At 36.9% G+C, this 22,519-nt stretch overlaps 1 protein-coding gene across 1 annotated transcript in view; it reads right to left on the minus strand.

Moving 5' to 3' along the window:
* Nucleotides 1-22,519, minus strand: part of hydin (HYDIN axonemal central pair apparatus protein) — a 94,984-nt gene that overhangs the window by 46,321 nt on the left and 26,144 nt on the right. The window contains 7 exon segments of the mRNA XM_055174500.2: nucleotides 619-932; nucleotides 1,757-1,900; nucleotides 7,278-7,421; nucleotides 7,892-8,153; nucleotides 9,812-10,050; nucleotides 18,062-18,214; nucleotides 19,377-19,541. Coding sequence (XP_055030475.2) covers nucleotides 619-932; nucleotides 1,757-1,900; nucleotides 7,278-7,421; nucleotides 7,892-8,153; nucleotides 9,812-10,050; nucleotides 18,062-18,214; nucleotides 19,377-19,541 — 1,421 coding nt within the window.

Genomic DNA, 22,519 nt, shown 5'->3' on the forward strand with positions numbered 1-22,519 from the left:
CATCTCCCTCACACTGTAAACGAGCGCACAAAAAAAACAGCTGGGGTGCACCAGATAACATGTCAGCCGTGTCATACATCATCCGTGTCACTTTAGTCACGTGACTTTAGTCGTGCGCATGCGCTTCACAGCAGACGCGGAGGAGAAGAGAATGCTGAAAAAAGTCGTAATTTTTGTTATCTTTGGATCAAAATGTATTTTTGATGCTTCAACACATTCTAACTGACCCACTGATGTCACATGGACTAGTTGATGATGTTTTATTACCTTTCTGGACATGGACAGTATACCGTACATAGATTTTCAATGAAGGGTCAACAAGCTCTCGGACTAAACATAAAACATCTTAAACTGTGTTCCGAAGATAAACGGAAGTCTTATGAGTTTGTCATTTTTTTCATTTTTGGGTGAACTATCCCTTTAAACCCTTAGATGTTTGATAGAACTGAGCGCTCTATCCTCCGTATCATTAGTAGACATGCCCCTTACTGCTGATTTGCTAAAAGTTTGTTTTGGTAGTAGGCCCGAAAGCGTTTTTTCAAAAATCAGGGACCCCGCCTTTAAGGCTTAAGCTAGTATTTATTAAATTATAAATAAAATTGAGTGTGCTGTTCTTACCCAATATGGCATTGTTCTCGGTCCACCAGAAAGGCCCAACGGTAAGAAACGCAAAGTGGACTGCAGTTGGTCATAGTGAGCTTGCGGCGGGATTTTGTGTTGTTAAGAATGCAGCCAAAGTCTAGGGTCGTGCTGGAAAACTGAAGGTTGGGGAAGTGCACCTCACCCCGTAATGCCACCCTGTCCCGCTGTGGGTGGCTGTGGTAACAGAGTTCTAGCTCATCTTCCACCACACGGCTGAAGCAGTCCTGTTGATACATGGGGTTGAAACAGACCCACAGTTCTTTTTCAGCTCCAACAGCCAACACCAGACTCTATAGAAAGAAAAAAAATTTGACTATTACATACAACAATTCTGATCTGTAGACATGTAAAAGCATTACAAACTTACCTACACAACTTTTATAAATTTTTGAATTTACTCTAAGTTTGCTATTTATTTTGTTTGGTGGAAGCACCGTACTTTCGGACTATAAGCCGCACTGGAGTATAAGCCGCATCATTCAAAAATGCGTCATTAAGACGAAATAACATATATAAGTCACAGTGGACTATACATCTCGTTTATTTAGAAAATTATTTCACAAAATCCAAACCGAAGATCATGCATTTAATCTGGAAAGGCAAGTTATTCAACAACACAATAGCAGACGGAACAGCAGGCTGAATAGATGTCTGTACGTTAAAGTAATATTATCAGTTATTTAAACGATAAACGATAGCATACTGAACTTACCTGGAAGGTTGAATAGGCTAAATTAACCGAACAAGTCAACTAGTGTGAAGTTCGCATGCTCGTCATTCCACATCACTGAATCCATTGAATTACATAAATACAGAAGCAGCATATGGCGGACTCTCGTGGGCCGTGGCTGTAGATGGTAATGATGTCTCTTGCCTCATAAATGTCAAAATTAATTCATACTGACTTACAAGGCGCACCTGACTATAAGATGCAGCACCAGCCAAATTATGAGAAAAACACAGCTTATAGACCGAAAAATATGGCAGTTGTTCAAAAAATAGGGTAACAACAAATGCTAACCTGTAGTGCAATTACAATGACATAACTATACTTACATTGTGCCAAGATTTACATAGTATATCCATGCATCATACTGTATGTCAAACTGTTTACCTTTGAGGTTGCAAACAGCTCATCTCCCTCATATTCACACAGGGCAAAAGGCTCATGCAGGGTCAGTTTCATAGAGAGGTTCAGGGAGGACACGCTCTTTAAAACCAGTCTCTGATATAGAGGAACCAGATGCACATCTGGAGCCTGTGGGTCAGACAAACACCATAAATATACTGAAAAGAACCAAATTGTCATTACCATCAGATCATTTAGTGTTGATGTCAATATCCCATAAAGCAGTGTTTCTCAACTCCAGTTCTCTGGGACCCCCTCCCAGGATGTTTTTTATATGTCTGCCTATATAAAACACTTGATCAGCCTCCTTACAGAATTTAGAAACCCTGCCAAAAAAGGTGAAAATATGCATTAACTCTCTTACGTTACTTAAAGGAACAGTATGTAAGAAATGTATATCAATTAATCATAAAATGGCCCTGATATGTCGCTAGACATTAAGAAATCATTTTCATTTCAAATACTTACATCACTCTCACAACAGTGGTCTGGCCAGGATATTGTCATTTAAAAAGTGGAGTTGCAGCCCTCAACTGATGTTTATGTTGTCATGTTGTGTATTGGCCACCAGTTGTGTGATTGCAGTACCAGTTTTAGCCACAAGTTTCGTGATTGCAATACCAGTTTTGGCCACAATCCTACATACTGTTCCTTTAAAATTATTATGCAAAATCGACATTTACAAGGTGTTTGGACATAAATGTGTGCTGGCAGTGTGAACAACAATAAAAAAATCCAACCTCTATTTCTTTTTAATCCCCAATAGACCAAAGCAGTCTCATTAGACATGATTCTCATCACAAAAACAAAGCCCCGCCCACAGACACCAACTGGCTAAGCTTTTCTTAAAGGAATATTCCATTTTCTTAAAAGAAAAATCCAGATAATTTACTCACCACCATGTCATCCAAAATGTTGATGTCTTTCTTTGTTCAGTCGAGAAGAAATTATGTTTTTTGAGGAAAACATTGCAGGATTTTTCTAATTTTAATGGACTTTAATAGAGCCCAACATTTATTAACTCAACACTTATCAGTTTCCTTCAACGGAGTTTCAAATGACCATAAACGATCCCAAACGAGGCACAAGGGTCCCATCCAGCGAAACGACCGTCATCCTTGACAAGAAAAACAAAAAACATCAACCCCCAAACCACAACTTCTCATCTAGATCCAGTCGTGATGCGTCAGCGTGACCCCACGCAATACGTCATGACGTCAAGAGGTCACAGAGGACGAACGCGAAACTCCGCCCCAGTGTTTACAAATGTGTTGAAAGAGGACCGTTCCTACGTTGTTGTATGTCAACTGATACTAATTAATGTCTTTGTGTCAGTTTATTGTTTACAAATGGTCCGCAAATTTGCGTTTTATATATGTTACACGTGACCTCCCTACGTCACTACGCATTTCATTAGGTTGCGCTGGACCGGACCTAGACGAAGGTTTGTGGTTTAAAAGAGCATATTTTTTATTTTTCTTGTCAAAAATGACAATCGTTAGATAAGACCCTTATGCCTCGTTCGGGATCGTTTATAGTCATTTGAAACTCCGTTGAAAAAAACTGTTAAGTGTTGAGTTAAGTATTAAATGTTGGGCTCTATTAAAGTCCATTAAAATTAGAAAAATCCTGCAATGTTTTCCTCAAAAAAACATAATTTCTTCTCGAATGAACAAAGAAAGGCATCAACATTTTGGATGACATGGTGGTGAGTAAATTATCTGGATTTTTCTTTTAAGAAACTGGAATATTCCTTTAATGTGTTGGTTAGCACATTGTAGCACTAATGCTGCTAAAGATACTCTTGCGTTTAGACTGTATTCACAGGAATCAGATCAATTTTAAAGGGATAGTTCACCTTAAAATGACAATTCTGTCATCATTTACTCATCCTCATGTTGTTCTAAACTTGTATGAATTTCTTTTTTCTGATGAACACAAAAGAAGATATTTTGAGAAATGATGGTAAACATGGCAGATGATGATTGACTTCCATAGTAGGAAAAAAATATTTTGGAGGTATTGTGATAAATGATGAAGAAAATATTTTGATAAATGATGGTAAGCACACAGTTAACAGTACCCATTAAATTCCGTCATATTTTTTTATTCCTACTATGGAACTCAATGGTCACTATCTGCTGTGTGTTTACCATCATTTCTCAAAATATCTTCTTTTGTGTTCATCAGAAAAAATAAATTCATACAGGTTTAAAACAACATGAGGATGAGTAAACGATGACAGAATTTTCATTTTAAGGTGAACTATCCCTTTAACTGAAAGCGCTCAGTGTCTGTTGGTAAGGGAATGAGGAGCAGTAGCTTATTTGCATTTACAGGTACACACACAAACAGCACTTTTTTGCTTCCACCCAAATAAGGGCATTTTGGACATGCTATAGAAATAATCTAGGCACACCTGACACTTATATTACAACTTGTAAAAATGGGCATAATATGTGCCCTTAAAGAAGAAATTTCCGCCTTACATAAGTTGGTTGACTCAGTCATGTATCATATTATAACTTATTTAAATATATTATAACTTATTTAAATGCAATTACTACATGAAGCCCAATTTTAGGTCACCCATCAAAACAGTTTTTACAGTTTATCTAAAAGCCAAACTCTCCCTCTCTCTCATCCCAAGAGCTTCCCTTTTCTTCCATTTCTCCATCTCTCTCGCTCTCCATTCTCCACTCTCTCACTTTAATTGCTTTATTCCTCCAAGCTTCACTAAGGGAGCATTCAGTATATCTAGCAGCATGTGCTGTCAAAACAGACGAACGCGACAAAATCAGATAAAAGAATGCCACCGAAATAAATTTGCATGTTTAGTTCTGAGATGCAAGGTGCCTGAAAGCAGCTGTCAGAAGATGTATGTGGCTGCAGCAAAAACAGAAGTTTGACAAGAGGAGTATGTTGTGTGTGTAAATGTGTGTGTGTCCAGAATAAGATAATAAAAGTGAAATAAAGCAGACAGAAAATCATTTTCATTATAATGATGGTTCCCCTTGAGCTCACTGTGCTTATCACAGCTTTTTTTTAAAAGAACGCGAGATGCTGAGCTGTGGGCTTGGTTTAGAACGAATCTGCCATCTCAGCTCACTTATGATCATTTTGCAAATGAGAAGCACATTTGAATAGCATATTTGAATAAGTCATACTTGCATAACAATTGCACGTTTTTTAGACAAAAGGTAGTAACATCTCCGAGCAGTGATTTCTTTAATTCCAGTACAAGAAAGTAGATTCTTTCCCTCACATTTAAGACAGCAGGTAAGACAAAGCATCTTATGCTTTATAAAATACGAAGAAACTTTGGACAATGTACATGTTCAGCCATCTTTTTGGACATCTATCATACTGTACATATGAAATATGGTATTAACATAAAAAAATTAAAGGAACAGTTTATGCAAGAATTTTCAGCTTTCCATGCGCCACAAAAGATGAATGAACAGTGGTGGCCGATGACTTCTTTTTCCGAGGGTGCTCGATGTGAAGTTGATCACAACATGTATATAGGCCGTCATGTGTGTGGTTTGTAATTTCAAAATATGTATCCTATGTGCATTACGTGTTTTGTCAAAATAAGTGCCTGCTGCAGACGCGTCCAAAGGTTTATGATAAAAGAGACGCTTGCGTTTGCCAGATACTCGCATAATCTCATGCGGAATCAGAGTTTACTGTTAAAGGGGCAGTGAATCAAAAAAATTATTTTAACTTGATATTCTGTTATATAAGAGGTCATCATACTTAAATGAACATCCTGCAAGCTTGAGAACTGAAAACGTTTACTGAAATATAACAGTTTTTGGCACCAAGCCATTAAAACAGTCGATTCAGGAATGTGCTGAAATATGACATAAGATTAGAATTTAAACACCTCCCCAAACCCAAAATATAATGACTACTTTTGTAGCCCCACCCACAGCTTCGAGTGACACACATGTGGGCCAGGGGCAAAGCAAACCATGCAGTGTCTCAACAATCAGTAAACATGTCTTTAAAGATTGCCAAATGTAAACAAAATGACTTTTAAATAATTTTTTCCTGAGAGACTTTTATTTTGACGCCGTAATCTGTTATGAGTACCCATGAAAACAGAGTGTTCAGTTGTGGAAGAACTGTCTGGGAACAACACAGACGCTGTATAACCTTAACTCGGAGGCTCGGAACATACCATTAGGAATGCGTGGTTAAAGTTTGTTTTTAAAGAAGTTCCAGCTCGCGTGGGGAGTGTTTCTTTACTTTGTGTACTGCGGATCCATTTGTAAAGAAGCCACAAGTCGATGCTGGATTTGCAAAGAGTGATTAAAAGCACCACTTATATTGGATCTGACAAAAATGACACAGCAGTATACATAGTAAGTAAAACATTTTACTTTATTAAGGCTAACGTTACTGCGTTTCACTATTGCTTAAAAGATCGCTATGTCCTGTCGTAACATCCGTGTCTACACTTATGTTTAATTGTTTTAATTTACTTAAAACATTAAACGATTAATAAAGGTGCAATACTTGTAAAAATACGAATGTAATATAACGATAGAAATATATGAAGCTATCCAATCATAGCAGTGGGCGTTTACGTCCAGGTCTTCAATAACCTATTACTTATTGCTTTTGATGTTTTTGAATGTAAAAACCACGCGAACATCATAAGTAGACCTCAGACAACAGTATAAAACAATAAAATCGACAGATTCATTGCCCCTTTAAGGGAGTGTCTTGCGTGTATTTTGTGAACGTGAGCGTTTCTTTTATCATAAACGGCTTTGAAGCGTGTGCCGCAGGCACTAATTTTGACAAAACACGTGATGCACATGGTTCACATGACGCAACAAACACATATTTTGAAATCACGAGCAACACACATGACACTCCGAACACATATTTTGAATTTGTGCCCTCTCGGATTAGCAGTCACAAGCCGCCACTGTGAATGAAGGATTTCTTTAAAAACGTGGATGTGGAATGGCTCCAAAATCAAGAATGGTCCAAACAACTTGTATGCTATAATGTGTTTTAAACTCATACAACAGCTTTGACTGAAGTCAATATAAAAGATCATCTTCAGTAAGCTTTTAACTGCTGTGACTGGATCACTGAGTGAGTGAGATTGAAGATCTGGGTCAATCTGATACAGCATGTAAATTAATCATTCAGATTGGTTTTGTGAACTGAATCAACAGATTTATAATAAAGATTTGAATAATTCGTTCATGAAACAGACATTGTGCCAGATGCCACGATTTTCAGTTATTCAATAAATTTAAGAATTCAGTCTTGTCCTCACATAAAGCTACAATAAACTTTTACATGTAAACATATGCCCTTTTTTATTACATACTTTTTTTGATACTCTCATGAGCATTTTTGGCATTTGAGGAACTTTTTTTTAATTGTCTTACTCCTTTAACACAACGAAGCAGTTTATTGTGGACGTTGTTATGCAAAATGATGACAGAACATCCATGCAGACAAATACACACAAACAAACCTTTTCCACATAGAAGTTTATTTGATGAGACGAGATGTCTACAGCTGGGGAGACAAACTGGCATGTGACATCCACAGTCATGATGACCTCTCTCACGTACTGCCGCCCCACAACAGCATGGCAAACCAGTTTCTCCATAACCACCTGCATATATTAACACTTATTTAAAAACACCTTATAAACACAGATCCTGATTACATAAACTGTGTCATATTCTCATCTCAGAGTGGATGTTTCATCTCTTCTTACTGTTAGAAAAGCGCCTGAAACCAAGCACACTGACATCCAGTTTACTGATGATGCCACAGCAGCCCTATGTGGACTGCTGGAGGGCAAGCCTACATTCACTGTACACCTTCTCTAATTTACAATTAAATCAATATTAGTCAAGGAGGCATGCATTCCTGTAATGATCTAGAGAGGAAGTCAATACATAGCTCTGTACAGCTACACTAAAAGAGGATTAGGGGTGTCTTTCAAAACCTTCACCTCTGAAGCATTAAAACGTCAGGCGGTGTGTCAGAATAAATGCTGGCCCAGATTTTGAAATTGTTGAAAAATTATAAAAAACTGATAATGGTAACAAATGTGATGTAGATTTAACAATTAGGTACCTTGGGAATGTCCGTGGAGCCCTGGAGCAACATGTCTGCAGATTGCCCTGGGGCACGTGTTAAACGTGCAGGTGACAGGATGAAGACTGGGGCTTCTTGAAATGAGGACTGCAGACTCTTGGCTTTCACGTTCCTGGACTTGTTCGACGATAGGCGAGGGCTTTTACTGTGAGACTGTGTAAATCCATCTGTGGTCCATAATAATTGGTGAGTGCGTCGTCCACGGTTAGTGATTCTAAATGGATACTGACATGGTCCAGAACTGAAAGAGCAGATGTTATGATTATTTAACTGAATGTGGGTGTGCTTCGCGAATAATAACTTGAATAATAAAAATCCTTGAATTTCAATGGCATTTTTATTAATAAATACTAGCTAAGCATGGCCCCTTTAAAGGAAAACACCACCGTTTTTCAATGTTTTATTATGTTTTTGCCTCAACTTAGATTTATTGATACATACTTATCTTTTTTCAATCCGTGCACTTAATCTTTGTGCAGTGTGTTGTGAATGTGTTAGCATTTAGCCTAGCCCCATTCATTCCTTAGGATCCAAACAGGGATGAATTTAGACTGTTAGTTACACGAGTAAGTATGGTGGCACAAATAAAACGTGGTGATTTTTTAAGCGGATAAAAAATGAGAACTATATTGTATGGCGGAAGAGCACTTAGCTTGCAGCACTTCGATCACGGCGTGCAGTAAAATCATCATTCCTGACTACTCCCCCCTCACTCAAACGTCCGTCAATATTACTGCACCCGAGGTCGAAGTGCTACAAACTAAGTGCTCTTCCGCCATACATTATAGTTCTCATTTTTATTCGCTTAAAAGATCGTCACCTTTTATTTTGTGCCATCTTACTCATGTAACCACTCACATTGTCTGTAGCCTCTTATTTGTTCCTCAGATGTTGCACAATAAACGTGACATCCGAATATATTCTATATAAATCGTGAATGAAAAGTGAGATTCGAACGAATGTCCGTTAATTCGGTAAGAAACGTCAAGATTGTGAGATGAACAAATCGTTTTGGATTAAAAGGCTTGGATATTCCATTTCCTTGGACTTTTGGGGATTTATGAACAATTTGTTTTGGACAATTTCACCAAAGCAGATAAAGGGAAGAATTTGAAGGTAAGTAAATATCCTAAATCGGTGCCGCCCAGTTCAGGTAACTAACAACTAGATTACAGTTTTATGACTGCTAAAAATCATGATGCTTTGTGTGTGCGCTTAATGGAATCCCAAAAGTCTAAGCTTTCCAACGATGTGCTGCATGACCGTATATTTTAAAGATTTAATGCTTCAAAGTTACAATGACGTAATGCAGCCTCACGTGCAAGGGAGGGTGTGTACTGTGTACGGCACAGTGTTCCTTATCAGGTTAAATAGGGAAAACATGGAAGTGTTTGGTGGCTTCTAAATTCATCCCGGTTTGGATCCTAAGGAATGAATGGGGCTAGGCTAAATGCTAACACATTCACAACGCGCTGTACAAAGATTAAGTGCACACACTGAATAAAAATAGGTATGTATTAATTTGTCCATGTTGAGGTAAGGACATAGTAAAATATTGAAAAACGGTGGTGTTTTCCTTTAAGACATTTTAAGATTATAGTCATCGATCAATTACTGTGCCCACTCAGTGAGTTAAGAGAAGTTGTCATTCCAACAAATTTTGGTCACAAAAATCAACCAACGACCTTGTTAGTAGTCAATTACACACTTTTAAAAATGATATAATATAAATGTCTAAAATTGGATTTTGGGTTAGGAACATTTGCTGTCATGAAAATGTATTGCTTGCAGCCTTACAGCATATCAACGTTACATATTTTTTCAACATCAGCCATTAAAAACACCATTACTTAACACCAACTGACAAACATGCATCACAGATGCAATTGGTTGTTTTACCTAAAGTGGGTTCCCAAATCGAGGCAAGGGGCGAATGGACGGTCAGTGACTATAGTTGTGCCTTTTCCTTTGGCAGAAACAGGAATTTTATATGTCTGGCTGTCCTGGATTTCCAGCAACAGTTCATCCTGGAAGGCTACTGTGTCATTAAGATAAGCTATCAGCTTCAATTCTATACTCCCCTCCGGAGGAACTTCTCCTTCACTGGGCTCCACACGCCAATGAGACTTGTTCTTTACCTACCAAAAAACATAGCAGAAAAATATCATCTGGTCATATCAACCAATAAAAAACACTATAAATAATATATATCAGTCCTCATAACTCATATTTCACCTCAACATAGACAATACATTCACACAAAAAAAATCCCCAGCAACATTCCTAGTGTGTAGATTGAGTCTTGCTTTGAATTATATAATGTCCAAGGGAAATATTTCCACATTGGGGAAGTTTTCCAGCAGCTGAGGAGAAATAATAATGATCACCCCCCCCCCCCCAAAGGGGACACAGTTCCAACTGTCACTCAATCTTTTCTCTGTCTTGTAATTTCACAGTGTTGTTTAATGAGCAGCCATGTTGTGTATGTGCATGCCTATGGATTTATACCAGCAGGGCTCTTTTTATCAGACAAGGAGGAAAGAGTGAACTACATCGAAATCGTACATTATTTTTTATAATGAGTACTGAATACATAATGAAGTCGGTAAACACACTGTTTGTGTCTTTCCTTTATCCAGCGGTCAGAAATCTGACACCAATCGTTCCTCATTTTCGTCTTACTTCTATCCCTATTTCATAATTTCCTTTCATTTTCTTGTAATTGAAACATACCAATGAGAACAAAGCAAGCTTGTCTTACAAACTTTGTGCAAAAGTACCCCAAAAGCAAGCCTTAATGTAAAACTTTCATAAACCGTTTAAAAAATGTATACATTTGGTAATTTTTTTTTATTTCAGACACTAATATAAACTCTTAAAGGAAAACACCACCGTTTTTAAATATTTTACTATGTTTTTACCTCAACTTAGATGAATTAATACATACCTATCTTTTTTTCAATGCGTGCACCTTTAATATTTGTACAGCGCTTCATGAATGTTTTAGCATTTAGCCTAGCCCCATTCATTCCTACGGCTCCAAACAAAAGTTTTATTTTGTGCCACCATACTTACTCGTGTAACTACTCATGTAACAGTCTTTAAATAAGGAAAACATCGAAGTGTTTGGGCTTCTAAATCCATCCCTGTTTGGACCCATAGGAATGAATGGGGATAGGCTAAATGCTAACACATTCACAAGGCGCTGTACAAAGATTAAAAGTGCACGCATTGAAATAAGATATGTATGTATTAATTTGTCTAAGTTGAGGTAAGAACATAGTGGTGGTGTTTTCCTTTAAGATGTAGATGCATACATTTTGAAGGCTGTTTTGACCATTTTTTCTAACAGCGTATAGATGTTTGGATTATTAAAAAAAAAATTTTAAGTTTTTGTACACCACCAACATGATTGATGTTTTGCAAATTAACTTTTAATAGTAATTTTCCAAATGAGCAAGGGGAATAGATGTGGGTATGCAAAAGGATTGTGATTAATAGTGTTTTATTTTTCTTAAAAGTGAGACATGATTATGTTTTGCCTCATTTATAATTTATCAATTCAATCATCATAGAGAGAAACTATGTGAGCACTCTGTCAGTGCGTATTACGTACTAAGAGTACAAAACAATGACCACCTGACTCTGTTATCCATACTACATGGCTGCTTAGCAAACCGGATTAACCACAGAATGCTACGAATTACCAATCGGAATTGAGTTTCCTGAGAGCCATGTGATGCTGGGCAAATGCCTTAGATAGTAAACTTTTCAGAGCCAACTCTTCAAACTGATATGGACTTTATGGACTGATATGGATGTTTGTGAGGCATGCAAGGTGTGTATGTTTGTGTGTGGCAAAGATTGTGTTTGTGAGGCAGAAAGTGTATTAAAGATGGCTCAGGAGTCTAGTGCCAGCAGCCAGACACATACAGAGATGTACCATGACTACTGATTAAGTACTATCAGTCACACTAATATCTCAAACTTTAAGTCACTGCAGCACCACATGAATAATTTTGAAAAAAATAACTATAGGGTTTTGGTAACACATTTATGAGTGCCCAAATGCATACACTCAACAACGCTGCATTTTTATGCGTATGCATTAAAATAAAGTTTGGGTTGTTTTGAACTTAAGAGAGTTTTAAAGTTTGATCTCTTAGTTCCAGGACAAGGCAAGGTCTTGTGACTCACAATCATCTCCAACAGACAGAGGTTACCCTTGGAGCAGGAAAATGGCAGATTCAACATTCAGCAAGGTGGAAAAGCACTTGAGGAGAGAGGCCCTATCATTTGAACAGTGTCCGAGTATAGGAGGTCAGAAAGGAGACATGGATCACTCGGTAAGTCTTCATATAAAAGAGAGAGAGGAGGGGAAGAGATATAGACGAGCCGGTCGATAGGGAGCTACATCGAGGTTGAGGCGATTTCCCCTTGAGAGAGGGATCACGTGAAGAACAAGCCAGCTGAAATTTCAATAATATGATCAAACCTGCATTAGAAGGTTTAACACCATTGATTGCTTTGAACTTCGTCATTCTGGAGAGTTTTACTATAGAACCAAAAGCTGGTCTCATTAATACCCCTTTCTTACAATACTAGTTTACCAGTAACTACAGGAACAGATGGATCCGTAACAGAGAAAGAACTTGTTCTTGAGTATTTTTAATTTATATGGCACTGCTGTCAGCATCTGTCTGGCATTCAGCCACGCTACTAAGCGCCTGTAATGGAATTCAGGATCGACTAAAGCTGGAAAATGTTTTGTAAAAACTCTAGGCTTATTAAAGTCCAAAGCTTTACAGACGAAGACAAGATCAGTTTACAAATGAGTGTCAGTCCACAGTCTAAGCCTGAAAATCAGTCTGTATAAGTGTCTGTGTGAAGTCATTTTGTGTGTGTGTGTGTGTCATGGTAATCTTTACGGTGTGTGGACCAAATGTCCACACTGCGACAGCTACGCGATGAATAAAAAATAATCGATAATGAAAGTTTGGTCTGTTATGTCAGGTCACTTGCCCACCACCACCCCACTGTAAAATCATGAAATGTGCAGTTATAAAGTCAGGCACATCTGCTCCAAACAAAAACACAGTCCCTTATATTAAACAAAGAAATTTAACCATAAACATTATGTAACACCTGTTGCTCTGTGCTGCATGCTGTATAAACATGGCTTAAGGAGCTCACAATGTATGTGGCAGCTTATGCTATTGCAGTAGGGAGGTGGCCACGTGACATCACAGACCAAACTAATTGATAGTGAGATTCATTGATGAATTAATCATCGATTAACTGTTGCAACCTTTCCCACAAACATAATAATGGCAGTATTTTATTTTACCTTGTGGTTATATGTTTTGGTCTTGAATACTAAATGATGTTATAAAAATATAAAAATACAGAAATTGTTTTGTGCAGGATGGGTTTAGGGGTTGGGATAGAATATACAGTACAGAAAAAGTTGCTACTAGGATGGTACTTTTTCAAAAGGTCCTAATATGTACCATTTGAGGTACCAGTATGTACATCTAAGGTACCAATGTGTACCTTTGAGGTGCCAAAATGCACCGTTTAGCTACAAAAGTGTACTTTTTGAAAAGGGGGCATTGGGGGCTTACCTAAGAAAACATTTTGTGAGGTCCATAATACAAGACACATTAAGAAAAAGATTAGCACTTTATGCCACATCTCTGAGACATGCTGGCAGCACAGTTTGTTTTCCTTATATATAACCTCAGCAGTCTTTGTTCACACTTATATTAGATAAGGGATAATGTATAGGCAGTAGGCTGTTATCACAGAAATAAGCCTCTTTCGCAAGGAAAACCTGTTTACTTTCAGTTTTAAGATAAGACAAGACGTACAAATGTCACAAACACACTATTTGGTTTAAAGGGATAGTTCACCCAAAAATGGAAATTCTGTCATCATTTACTCATCCTTATTTTGTTTAAAACCTGGATGACTTTCTTTTTCTGATGAACACAAAATAAGATATTTTGAGAAATTATGGTAAACAAACAGCATTTAGTGTCCATTGACCAGTCCTTACAGAAAACAGAGATTTTTTGTGATTGTTGCGGGCAAAAATCCTTGATCTTGCGGTACGTTTTCTTAAAAAATGCGATGGAATATGCAGGATATTTATGCAATTTTTGCAATGAAATTGCTGGAACTTGCAAAAATTGCGGGAACTTGCAAAAACTGCGGGAACTTGCAAAAACGGTTTGCAGCTTTTGCGGCTTTTCAATAATGTTACTCTCACATAATCAGGTCACTTCATAACGTTCCCATGGCAACAGGGGACATGGCTGCGTTTGTGTGAGGTAAATGCAACATTTTTCAACCTTCTGCTAAGATATATGTGATTTTTGCTACAAAAAAGCAAGGATTATGAAATCATGCAAGCCCCGCATATTTTGCGCACAAAATCTGCAATTTATGCTGCGAAAGTGCAGCTTATTTGAAAAAATGCGCCCCCCGCATAAATATGCGGACTTTGGCTGATTATGCATTGAATCATTTAATCGCTTAATCACGTTTTTTCTGGAGGGACTGATTGACTTCCATAGTAGTTATTAAATATACTAATTAAATATTTTGGAAGTATTGTGATAAATGAGGAAGAAAATATTTTGAAAAATGATGGCAAGCACACAGTTGACGGTACCCATTAAATTCCATCATATTTTTTTATTCCTACTATGGAAGTCAATGGACACTATATGCTGTGTGTTTACCAGCATTTTGCAAAATATCTTCTTTTGTGTTCATCAGAATTTTTTTTATACAGGTTTAGAACAACATGAGGATGAGTAAATAACAGAATTTTCATTTTTGGGCATGGGCGCGGGAAGTGGGGTGGCAAAGATTTAAAACTGCAATGACCATAAAATGATAGCTTATAAATGTCTCTGATTGTTGTTTGTTACTGTTCCAATACATTTTGTATGTAATCATTTTGGGCTGTGTGATGAAGAGAGAATGATTAATTTAGTAATTTTAAAATGATTTAATTTATTTCAGTGTGTATTAGCCAATCAGATTTGTTTTGACAACGTGAATGCGATTTAAGAATAAGCTGCGTATAAGCATAACACACAAGCACGCACACTCACAGCCACATAGAACGAATTACTAGGCTATCTGTAGCCTATCTGTCAGCTTCGCAATGTCTCAGAAGATTTTTTTTCAGTAACACAGCCCAAAAGTCCCAAGGACTAGCGTTATTTGTCCAAATGACTCACATATCAGAAAAAGGTAATCTTTTCAAAAACTATTTAAAAATATAGCCAAATTGTGTTTAACGCATGTAAATGTAAAAGAACATTTAAAGTAAACATTTAAAGTAAAAAAGATTTAAGTAAATTATTAAAACGACATGAAAGGAACTAAATTGTAAAGCCTCAATGTACAATAAGGAAAATGCGCATTTAAAAGTGGGTATTTTAAAAATTAATATAAATTATTCCCATGCATCGATTTTAATGTTAAACATCTATAAATCCAAATTAATACATATGGAATATATTCCAACAATTTAGGATATGATGTTTGAATTTTAAAGTCTAAAAATATCTTATTTTTACACCGCCGTGCAGGAGCCATGGCAAACTGAAACAAAACTTAAGACAAAATATTACATTTACGTTTAAAAAATAGAATTAAATGAAACCCGTGAATTGAAAGGTCCACTAATCGCCTTAACTAAGGAAAACAAAGAAGGCGTAGGCTACTGGCACGAGTGAGAATGTATAACAGCGAATGTATCGCTGGAAACTCCATGTTGCACTTAAAGAAACACTTCACCCATTTGCATTAAGCTTTGTATAGTTAGAACCCCAGTCATGTTTTTGAATGGTCTTGCATCATTTCCTCAGTTGCCGCTGAGACCGGAGAAATACTGATTTCAGTGTTGCACTTCCGTCTTTCAATGATGTAAAAATCATCATTGAAAGTCCAATATCTTTGTTGAGGGGGTGAGACTACAAACACCCCTTTTCTTGGTCAAATAGGCACCAAATTCAAAATGTATGTTACATTTCCACAACAAATATGACACACTTTCAATAAAGATTAATGTTTCTACGGGTGAATTGCTCCTTTAAGCTACATGATACAGAATAGCAGACCCGGTGCGTGATGGGTGCCAGAGGAGACTCCGCACATGACTCGTGTTGCATTTTGTAACTTTTACAAATCATTTTGTAGTTTGTGTAACTTTTTGGACACATTGTTACTTTGGCCTAAATATAGTCTATAATAGGGATGTGCCCGAAGCCGAATACGTTATTCGGAAGGGCACGGATAATAGCTTCAAAACGAATAACGAATTCATTCGAATAACAGAGAAAATTTTGGTCAGACATAATCACGTGTTTACTGGAACAGCTCTAAATTATAAACCCCTTAAAGCACGAATAATATATGTGTGAAGGGAATGAGTGCAATCTATAAAATGAAATTTTCGGCGCAAGCCTTATTTAGAAACGCGAGCTGTTTTGGAATTAGTTTAAAATCTTAAAAATGCTGCTAATATCAAAATTCTTTTAACCCAACTTTAAAAATGACCCTTTTAGTTTTTTTCCGTTTTATTTAATTAGACCAGAAAACCTTGATAAAATGCTGCACTCTAATAATAAAATATTCGTTAATAACTCCGTATCTCCGTGTGACTCCGGTAGATGATCTTTTAATTACTTCTAGTCGAAGCAAGCTTTATTGTCAATCTACACTCTAAAAACAAACGGTGCCAAACAGCACCAAAAGTGGCTCTTTGCTCGCAATCACAGAAGAACCACCTTAAGTGCCATACAGCACCAATGAAGTACCATGTGTAGCACCCGTATAGAACCATATAGTGCTATGTAGAACCATATGGTGCTATAGTGGTTCCACATGGCACTTATATGGTTCCACACAGGTGCTTCACTGGTGCTTCACCGGTGCTATATGGCACTAAAACGGTTCTTCTATGATTACGATCCAAAGCAACAGTTTTGGTTCTATATAGCACCGTTTGTTTTTTTAGAGTGTAGGTGAATATAAAATAAATAAGTAAATAGATAAAAATATGAAAATGTAACATTTTAAAAGCAAAATTTAAACTGAAGATTACTATGACATGTATTGCAATTAACATAAAAATAAAGTAAGCAAATAACAACTGAAACATTTGAATTAAATCTTTCTAATTACATTATTGTTTAAAATCATGTTGCTGGTTTTGAACTAAGTCAAAACTGATTTTTAATAGAGCATACTGTTATTTGAAAATTTAAACGAATATCTGATTATTTATTTATTTAGATGAAGATGATTTAGATGATGATATAATATTTCTGATAATATGGCATAGTTTTCTCACCACCCAATGAGGCTAATAAAGTAATGATTAAAAAATATGCTTAATCAACGGCCCGGCCCGGCCAGAGGATAGTAGCAGAAAATAGAATTTTAGAATTAGAATTCTATAACTATACCACCACCCCCCTCCCCCGCCGCCGCCGCATCCGCACCCCAGCACCCCCTACCGAAAATATCTTCCCGCGCCTCTGTTTTTGGGTGAACTATCCCTTCAATTATTTGTAAATATAATGTCATATATGTTATTAAAATAGATATTTAATTTATATTTAATTTTTGTGTAATATTAAACTGTACCTGTCAAAATGATTTGCAGCATATGGGTTATCAGTATTATTTACTGCTAATGAGTTTGAGATATGGTTAAATTTAAGAGTAATGGCATGGTTAAAGTTAGATTTCGGGTAAGGGTTAGGTTATGGTTAAGTTTAACACTAACAGTGTAACTACACATTAATTAAGTGCCAGTACTTCACATGTAATTACAATGCACCAACATGTACTCACTTAAGTCAATTGCATCAAATGACCAAGTACATAGTAATTAAGGTCATCTAATATAAACTGTGACCCAGTCATTTATCAACACAATTATCAATCAGTCAGCTCAATGAATAATTCAATGAAGAAGCATTACTGCTAGAAATTAATTAACAGTAGAGTGCAATAAGTGCATGCAAATCAGGTAAGGAAATGGCTTTATAATGTCTAGGGAAACAGTACTGAAACTTTTTGTAAAAGCAAACAAGAAGTCTCTTCTGGCACATCAGAACCCACCATTTGAGCGAGAAATCTGGCTGGGATTGGAGAGTTGTTTGACAGCTGTAAAGTTTTAGGGACATCAGTCAGTACCGGAATGCAGCCAAAGTTCAGCTTGGCAGCACTGATGGAGACCAAAGGACCCTGGCCAACACAGGACAGCAGAAGCTCCTATGGAAAGCAGAAAGTGGCATATGGGGTTATCAAGGGATGAACTGAAGTTTTGGCAAATGTCATAAAATCCGATTTTGGTGCTGTAACATAAAACAGTAAAACTTGGCAACCTTGTTAACCAGTAACACGGAGAGAAAGCTGTCAGGATCCTGTCTCGTCTTAGTTTCTAGTTCATTGTGACAGGGTTCTGAAAGTACCATGTTTTGTGTGAAGGCACATGAACTTGTTTATTAGGCCATGTGCTTTCTCTGTCTCATGTCTGACTCCACCCCCTGGTCTTCTTGTTAATTATCCTTGTTATTGTTTCATCATTGTCACCTGTTGCCCTCTTGATTTGCTCACTTATTTAATTCCCTTGTGTTTGCTATCCTGTGCCCGTCTGTTTTGTACGCTCCTGTTTGTAGAAAGTTTAATCAGATCTAGTATTTAGTCAAGTATAGTCTAGTTTAGTGTAGGGATGCACCGATATGGAAATTTTGGGCGATACCGATAACCAATAACTCTTTAAATTTGGGGGGCGATAACTAATATCTATAGGCCGATAAATATTCATATTATTTTCACAATTAAAAACTCGCAGACCGCGGACATCTTGTCTTTGCGCTAGACTAGCATACTCTTCTTAAGCCCGCAACACGTGTCATCTTCGTGCTATGTCACAGAAAGCACCAATCAAAACTCCACATGGCCAGCAATGAGCAAGTGAAGTGGTTCAACAAACCAAAATAATCCATCACTTATCGGCTTTCATTTATCAGCCTAATTTTGCTATCAGACCGATAACCGATAATATTAAAAATAAGCAGTTATCGGCCGATAACGATATGTCGGCCGATATATCGTGCATCCCTAGTTTAGTGTTAAGTCTGAATAGTGTCATAGTATCTTGTTTAATGTTGTTTGCCCCCTTGTGGGTTTTGTTTTCCTAGTTTTGTCCTGTCAATAAAGTGTTCCTTGTTATCCCCGAATTGTCTACGCTTGGGTTCTGTCCACCTGTTTCTGACAGAAAGCAGTGTACTGTAAATATGAAAAGATTCACTTTTTGCAGATTTAATGTCAACTTCTTTATGATGAAAGATCATATCCAAACTAATATCTAATATCCAAACTAATATCACAATGCACTCGTAGTCATGCGCACTTATACGCACATACTTACCAGTGGTGGATCTTGATGGCCTAGTATTGCGATGTGAGCTGCTTGCTGCATGCTGCCCACTCTCTTGGCCTGAAGAACTAATGGAATCTGTTCGGTACTGTGGGGTTGAATGACCCCTCGCGGATGGGCACTGGAATAAAGAAGATGGGGATCCTCCTCATGTGGCTACATAGAGAAAAAGAACCATGCACATTTGTATTATTCCATTAAACATAAAAAACATAACAACATAATAATGTTACACAGGAAGATACCCTTTAGGCTATGTTTACATTAATGCGTTTATCCTTTAAAACGCGTTACTTTCTACGTTTACGCCTTTCATCTACACTTTCGACCCTCAAAAACGGATTCGTTCGCAAACGCTGCAGACCCTGTTTTAGTTTGAGAACTCAGACGTTGCGCTGCAGTGTAAATGAACGTAGATGGAGTCTTATATAAACGAACAGCTGATGTTAACGTGACAGCGCATCATTTTCAAAGTAAAAATTATTTTATTCAGGTAAATGGAGGTTTGCAACGAAGGTTTTGCCAAAAATTGTAAACATCTACCAACCAGCTATTATAAACGCTATATCGGATTGTTTTAACATGTATCCTTAGACATAATGTCTGTTTTATATTTATGTTTGAGTATTGTTGGGTTTGAATATTGTTGTAATGTTGTTTATGTTTTGTTTAAATTTAGTTAGCTTATTACGAAAGACAGACTGTAATTTTAAACGCCATACAGTGCGTTGTAAAGGCCAATATGAAGGGAGAATTATTTTCGAGTTTAAAGTTTTGTTTGCTACTTTAAAATTAATTTCGCTTCATATAATTTGTCTCTTAATTTTAATCGATGTTTTATTGATAAGTTTTGTGAATATAAATAAATAAAAACAATAATATCAACGTCATTAATATTTAATGCTTAATTCTGTGTTGCTAGCGGAGGACGTGCACGGACCTCGCACGCTTTTAAAAATTAATGCAATAAGCATTTCTGTAGGCTAAAGCTATACTTCACCTCTTACTATGTTTGATTGAAGTTTGCATTTGCTGAAATTAATTTTGCTTCAAGTTCGTTTAGTACTGTTAACTTGAATGCTTGCTTTATAAAGACTTTTCTGTTTAGTTATAAAATCAAAATTAACCTATTATTCATATTAATATGTTGTAGGGGGGAGCTAGAACAGTATAAGACTTTCCCAAACACATTTTTATAGGTTCAAATAAATAGTGTCTGTTGTAGTTGCCAGCAAAGGATCCAGGTATGAATTTTTGTCAATATCGCACACCCCTAGGCTGCATAAATGCGCAAAGGTAAGCTATTATTAGAGTAATTCGTTATTTTACACTTTTATGCGCATGCCCAGTTACGTGATTGGTCATGTTTCATGTGTTTATGGTGGTGTGTAGTGTGGATGAAGCTTCTTTTTAAAATGGCAGTATAAACGAGGATCGTTTTCATTTTAAAATGCCGTTTTAAAACGCAAATGCTCTAATGTGCCTTAAAGCAACACTATGTAGTTTCCATGTAAAAATGACTTACAGCTCCCCCATGTGGTTGAAAAGCGCAACAGTGCCTGGTATCAGACACTCTTCTGCAGGCAGGGGGAGGGGCGGGGCTGTGTGCTCTACCCTCCACCGCCACTTTCAGAGTGTGCTTGTAGCAGCTAGGAGGCTGCTCAGGTTGCAGCAACAGTACAATTTGTCCAGTTAAAAGTTGATCTATCACTAAAATAATTTTAGAGACATTATTTAAAGGTAAAAAAAAACTACATAGTGTTGCTTTAATGTCAAATCAGACCTTAAGCTACAGCTATAGACCTGTAACAGACTTTTTTGGTTGGCATTAGGGTTTGAACTTTTTTCAGGTGGTTGGTAAAATACCAACAAATGTGTGATTTTTTTATAATAAAGGGTTTATTTTTGAATTATTAGCCAACAGCAGCATAAACAACAACAGAACATTTATTCAACTTTCTTTATCCTGGGCAGTTGGGGGAACAGTACACAACTTTAACCATGAACAATAAAACAGTAGAAAGACAACAATTTTGCTGTTAGTCAAGCTGTCCTTTGTTGTTTTCATTAAAACATTGTATTCAAAACTATAAAGAAAATGCAGTATTTTGTAATGTCAATATATCAATGAAACACGATCATCTGATGCACAGGAAAATTACTGTTTGCATAAACCTGTAATTATTTACCACAGGTCTATCTTATGAATGATAGGTACAGAACCATTACTAGCGCTTACATGAGCCCGCATTACTAACGGTGTGCTCACAGCCTGGTTTCATTTTAAGGTGATGGAAAAAGGTTACACTTAGATGAAAAATGGACGTTTGTACATGCAAACTGCAAGCTGTGTGATTGACTGACATCTTACACATTGATATGTTATTGCTGTCCAACAATTTAGATTATAAGAGTATGTTTAAATCAAAACGCCACTGTTTACACCGTCATTATGTACAAATTATGAATTAATTCCTAATGGTGGGTACACACCAAAAGATTTTTTACATCTTATAAGATTTTCAAAATGAGACTTCAGAATAAGCATGGCAGACAATATGCAGGAAGAAATTTCAATGGTAGTGTTTGGAATGTTTTACACGACACGTTGTATAAACATTCTTGCTGGTGCCACAAATCAACAAGCTGATCCTCCATCTCTGCTGTCCACATCAACTTCACTTTGTGCTGCACCATGACTTCTGTCTTCCATCATCTCGCTTTCTGATTGGAAACTGTTTCGTTTCACGTAATAATCTCAAGAGCGTGCGCACATTTGTCCTTGGGGTTCCCCCCACACATCAGGATTTCTGATCGTAAATATTAAACATGTTTAATATTTTTACAATTTCACGATCGAGGCGGCTCCAATGTTCTTCCAATCAGGTTCGGACACTCTTAACACACGTCACACCAAGGGAAAACCTGATAAGATAATCTGTAGAACCATCAAGATAATCGGGACATGGCTAGGATTGTCGGAAGGGGGGAAAATCAGCCCGATTATCTTTTGGTGTGTACCCAGCATAACCTAATTTCACTGATGAATGGATGATAATAAGAGGGGGCATAAACACATTATTTACTTTTACTATAGTAAAAAACGTTACTTCCATGACTTCCAATTCATCCCT

This window comes from Misgurnus anguillicaudatus, chromosome 15 (genome assembly GCF_027580225.2).
Source record: "Misgurnus anguillicaudatus chromosome 15, ASM2758022v2, whole genome shotgun sequence".
Lineage (NCBI taxonomy): Eukaryota > Metazoa > Chordata > Actinopteri > Cypriniformes > Cobitidae > Misgurnus > Misgurnus anguillicaudatus.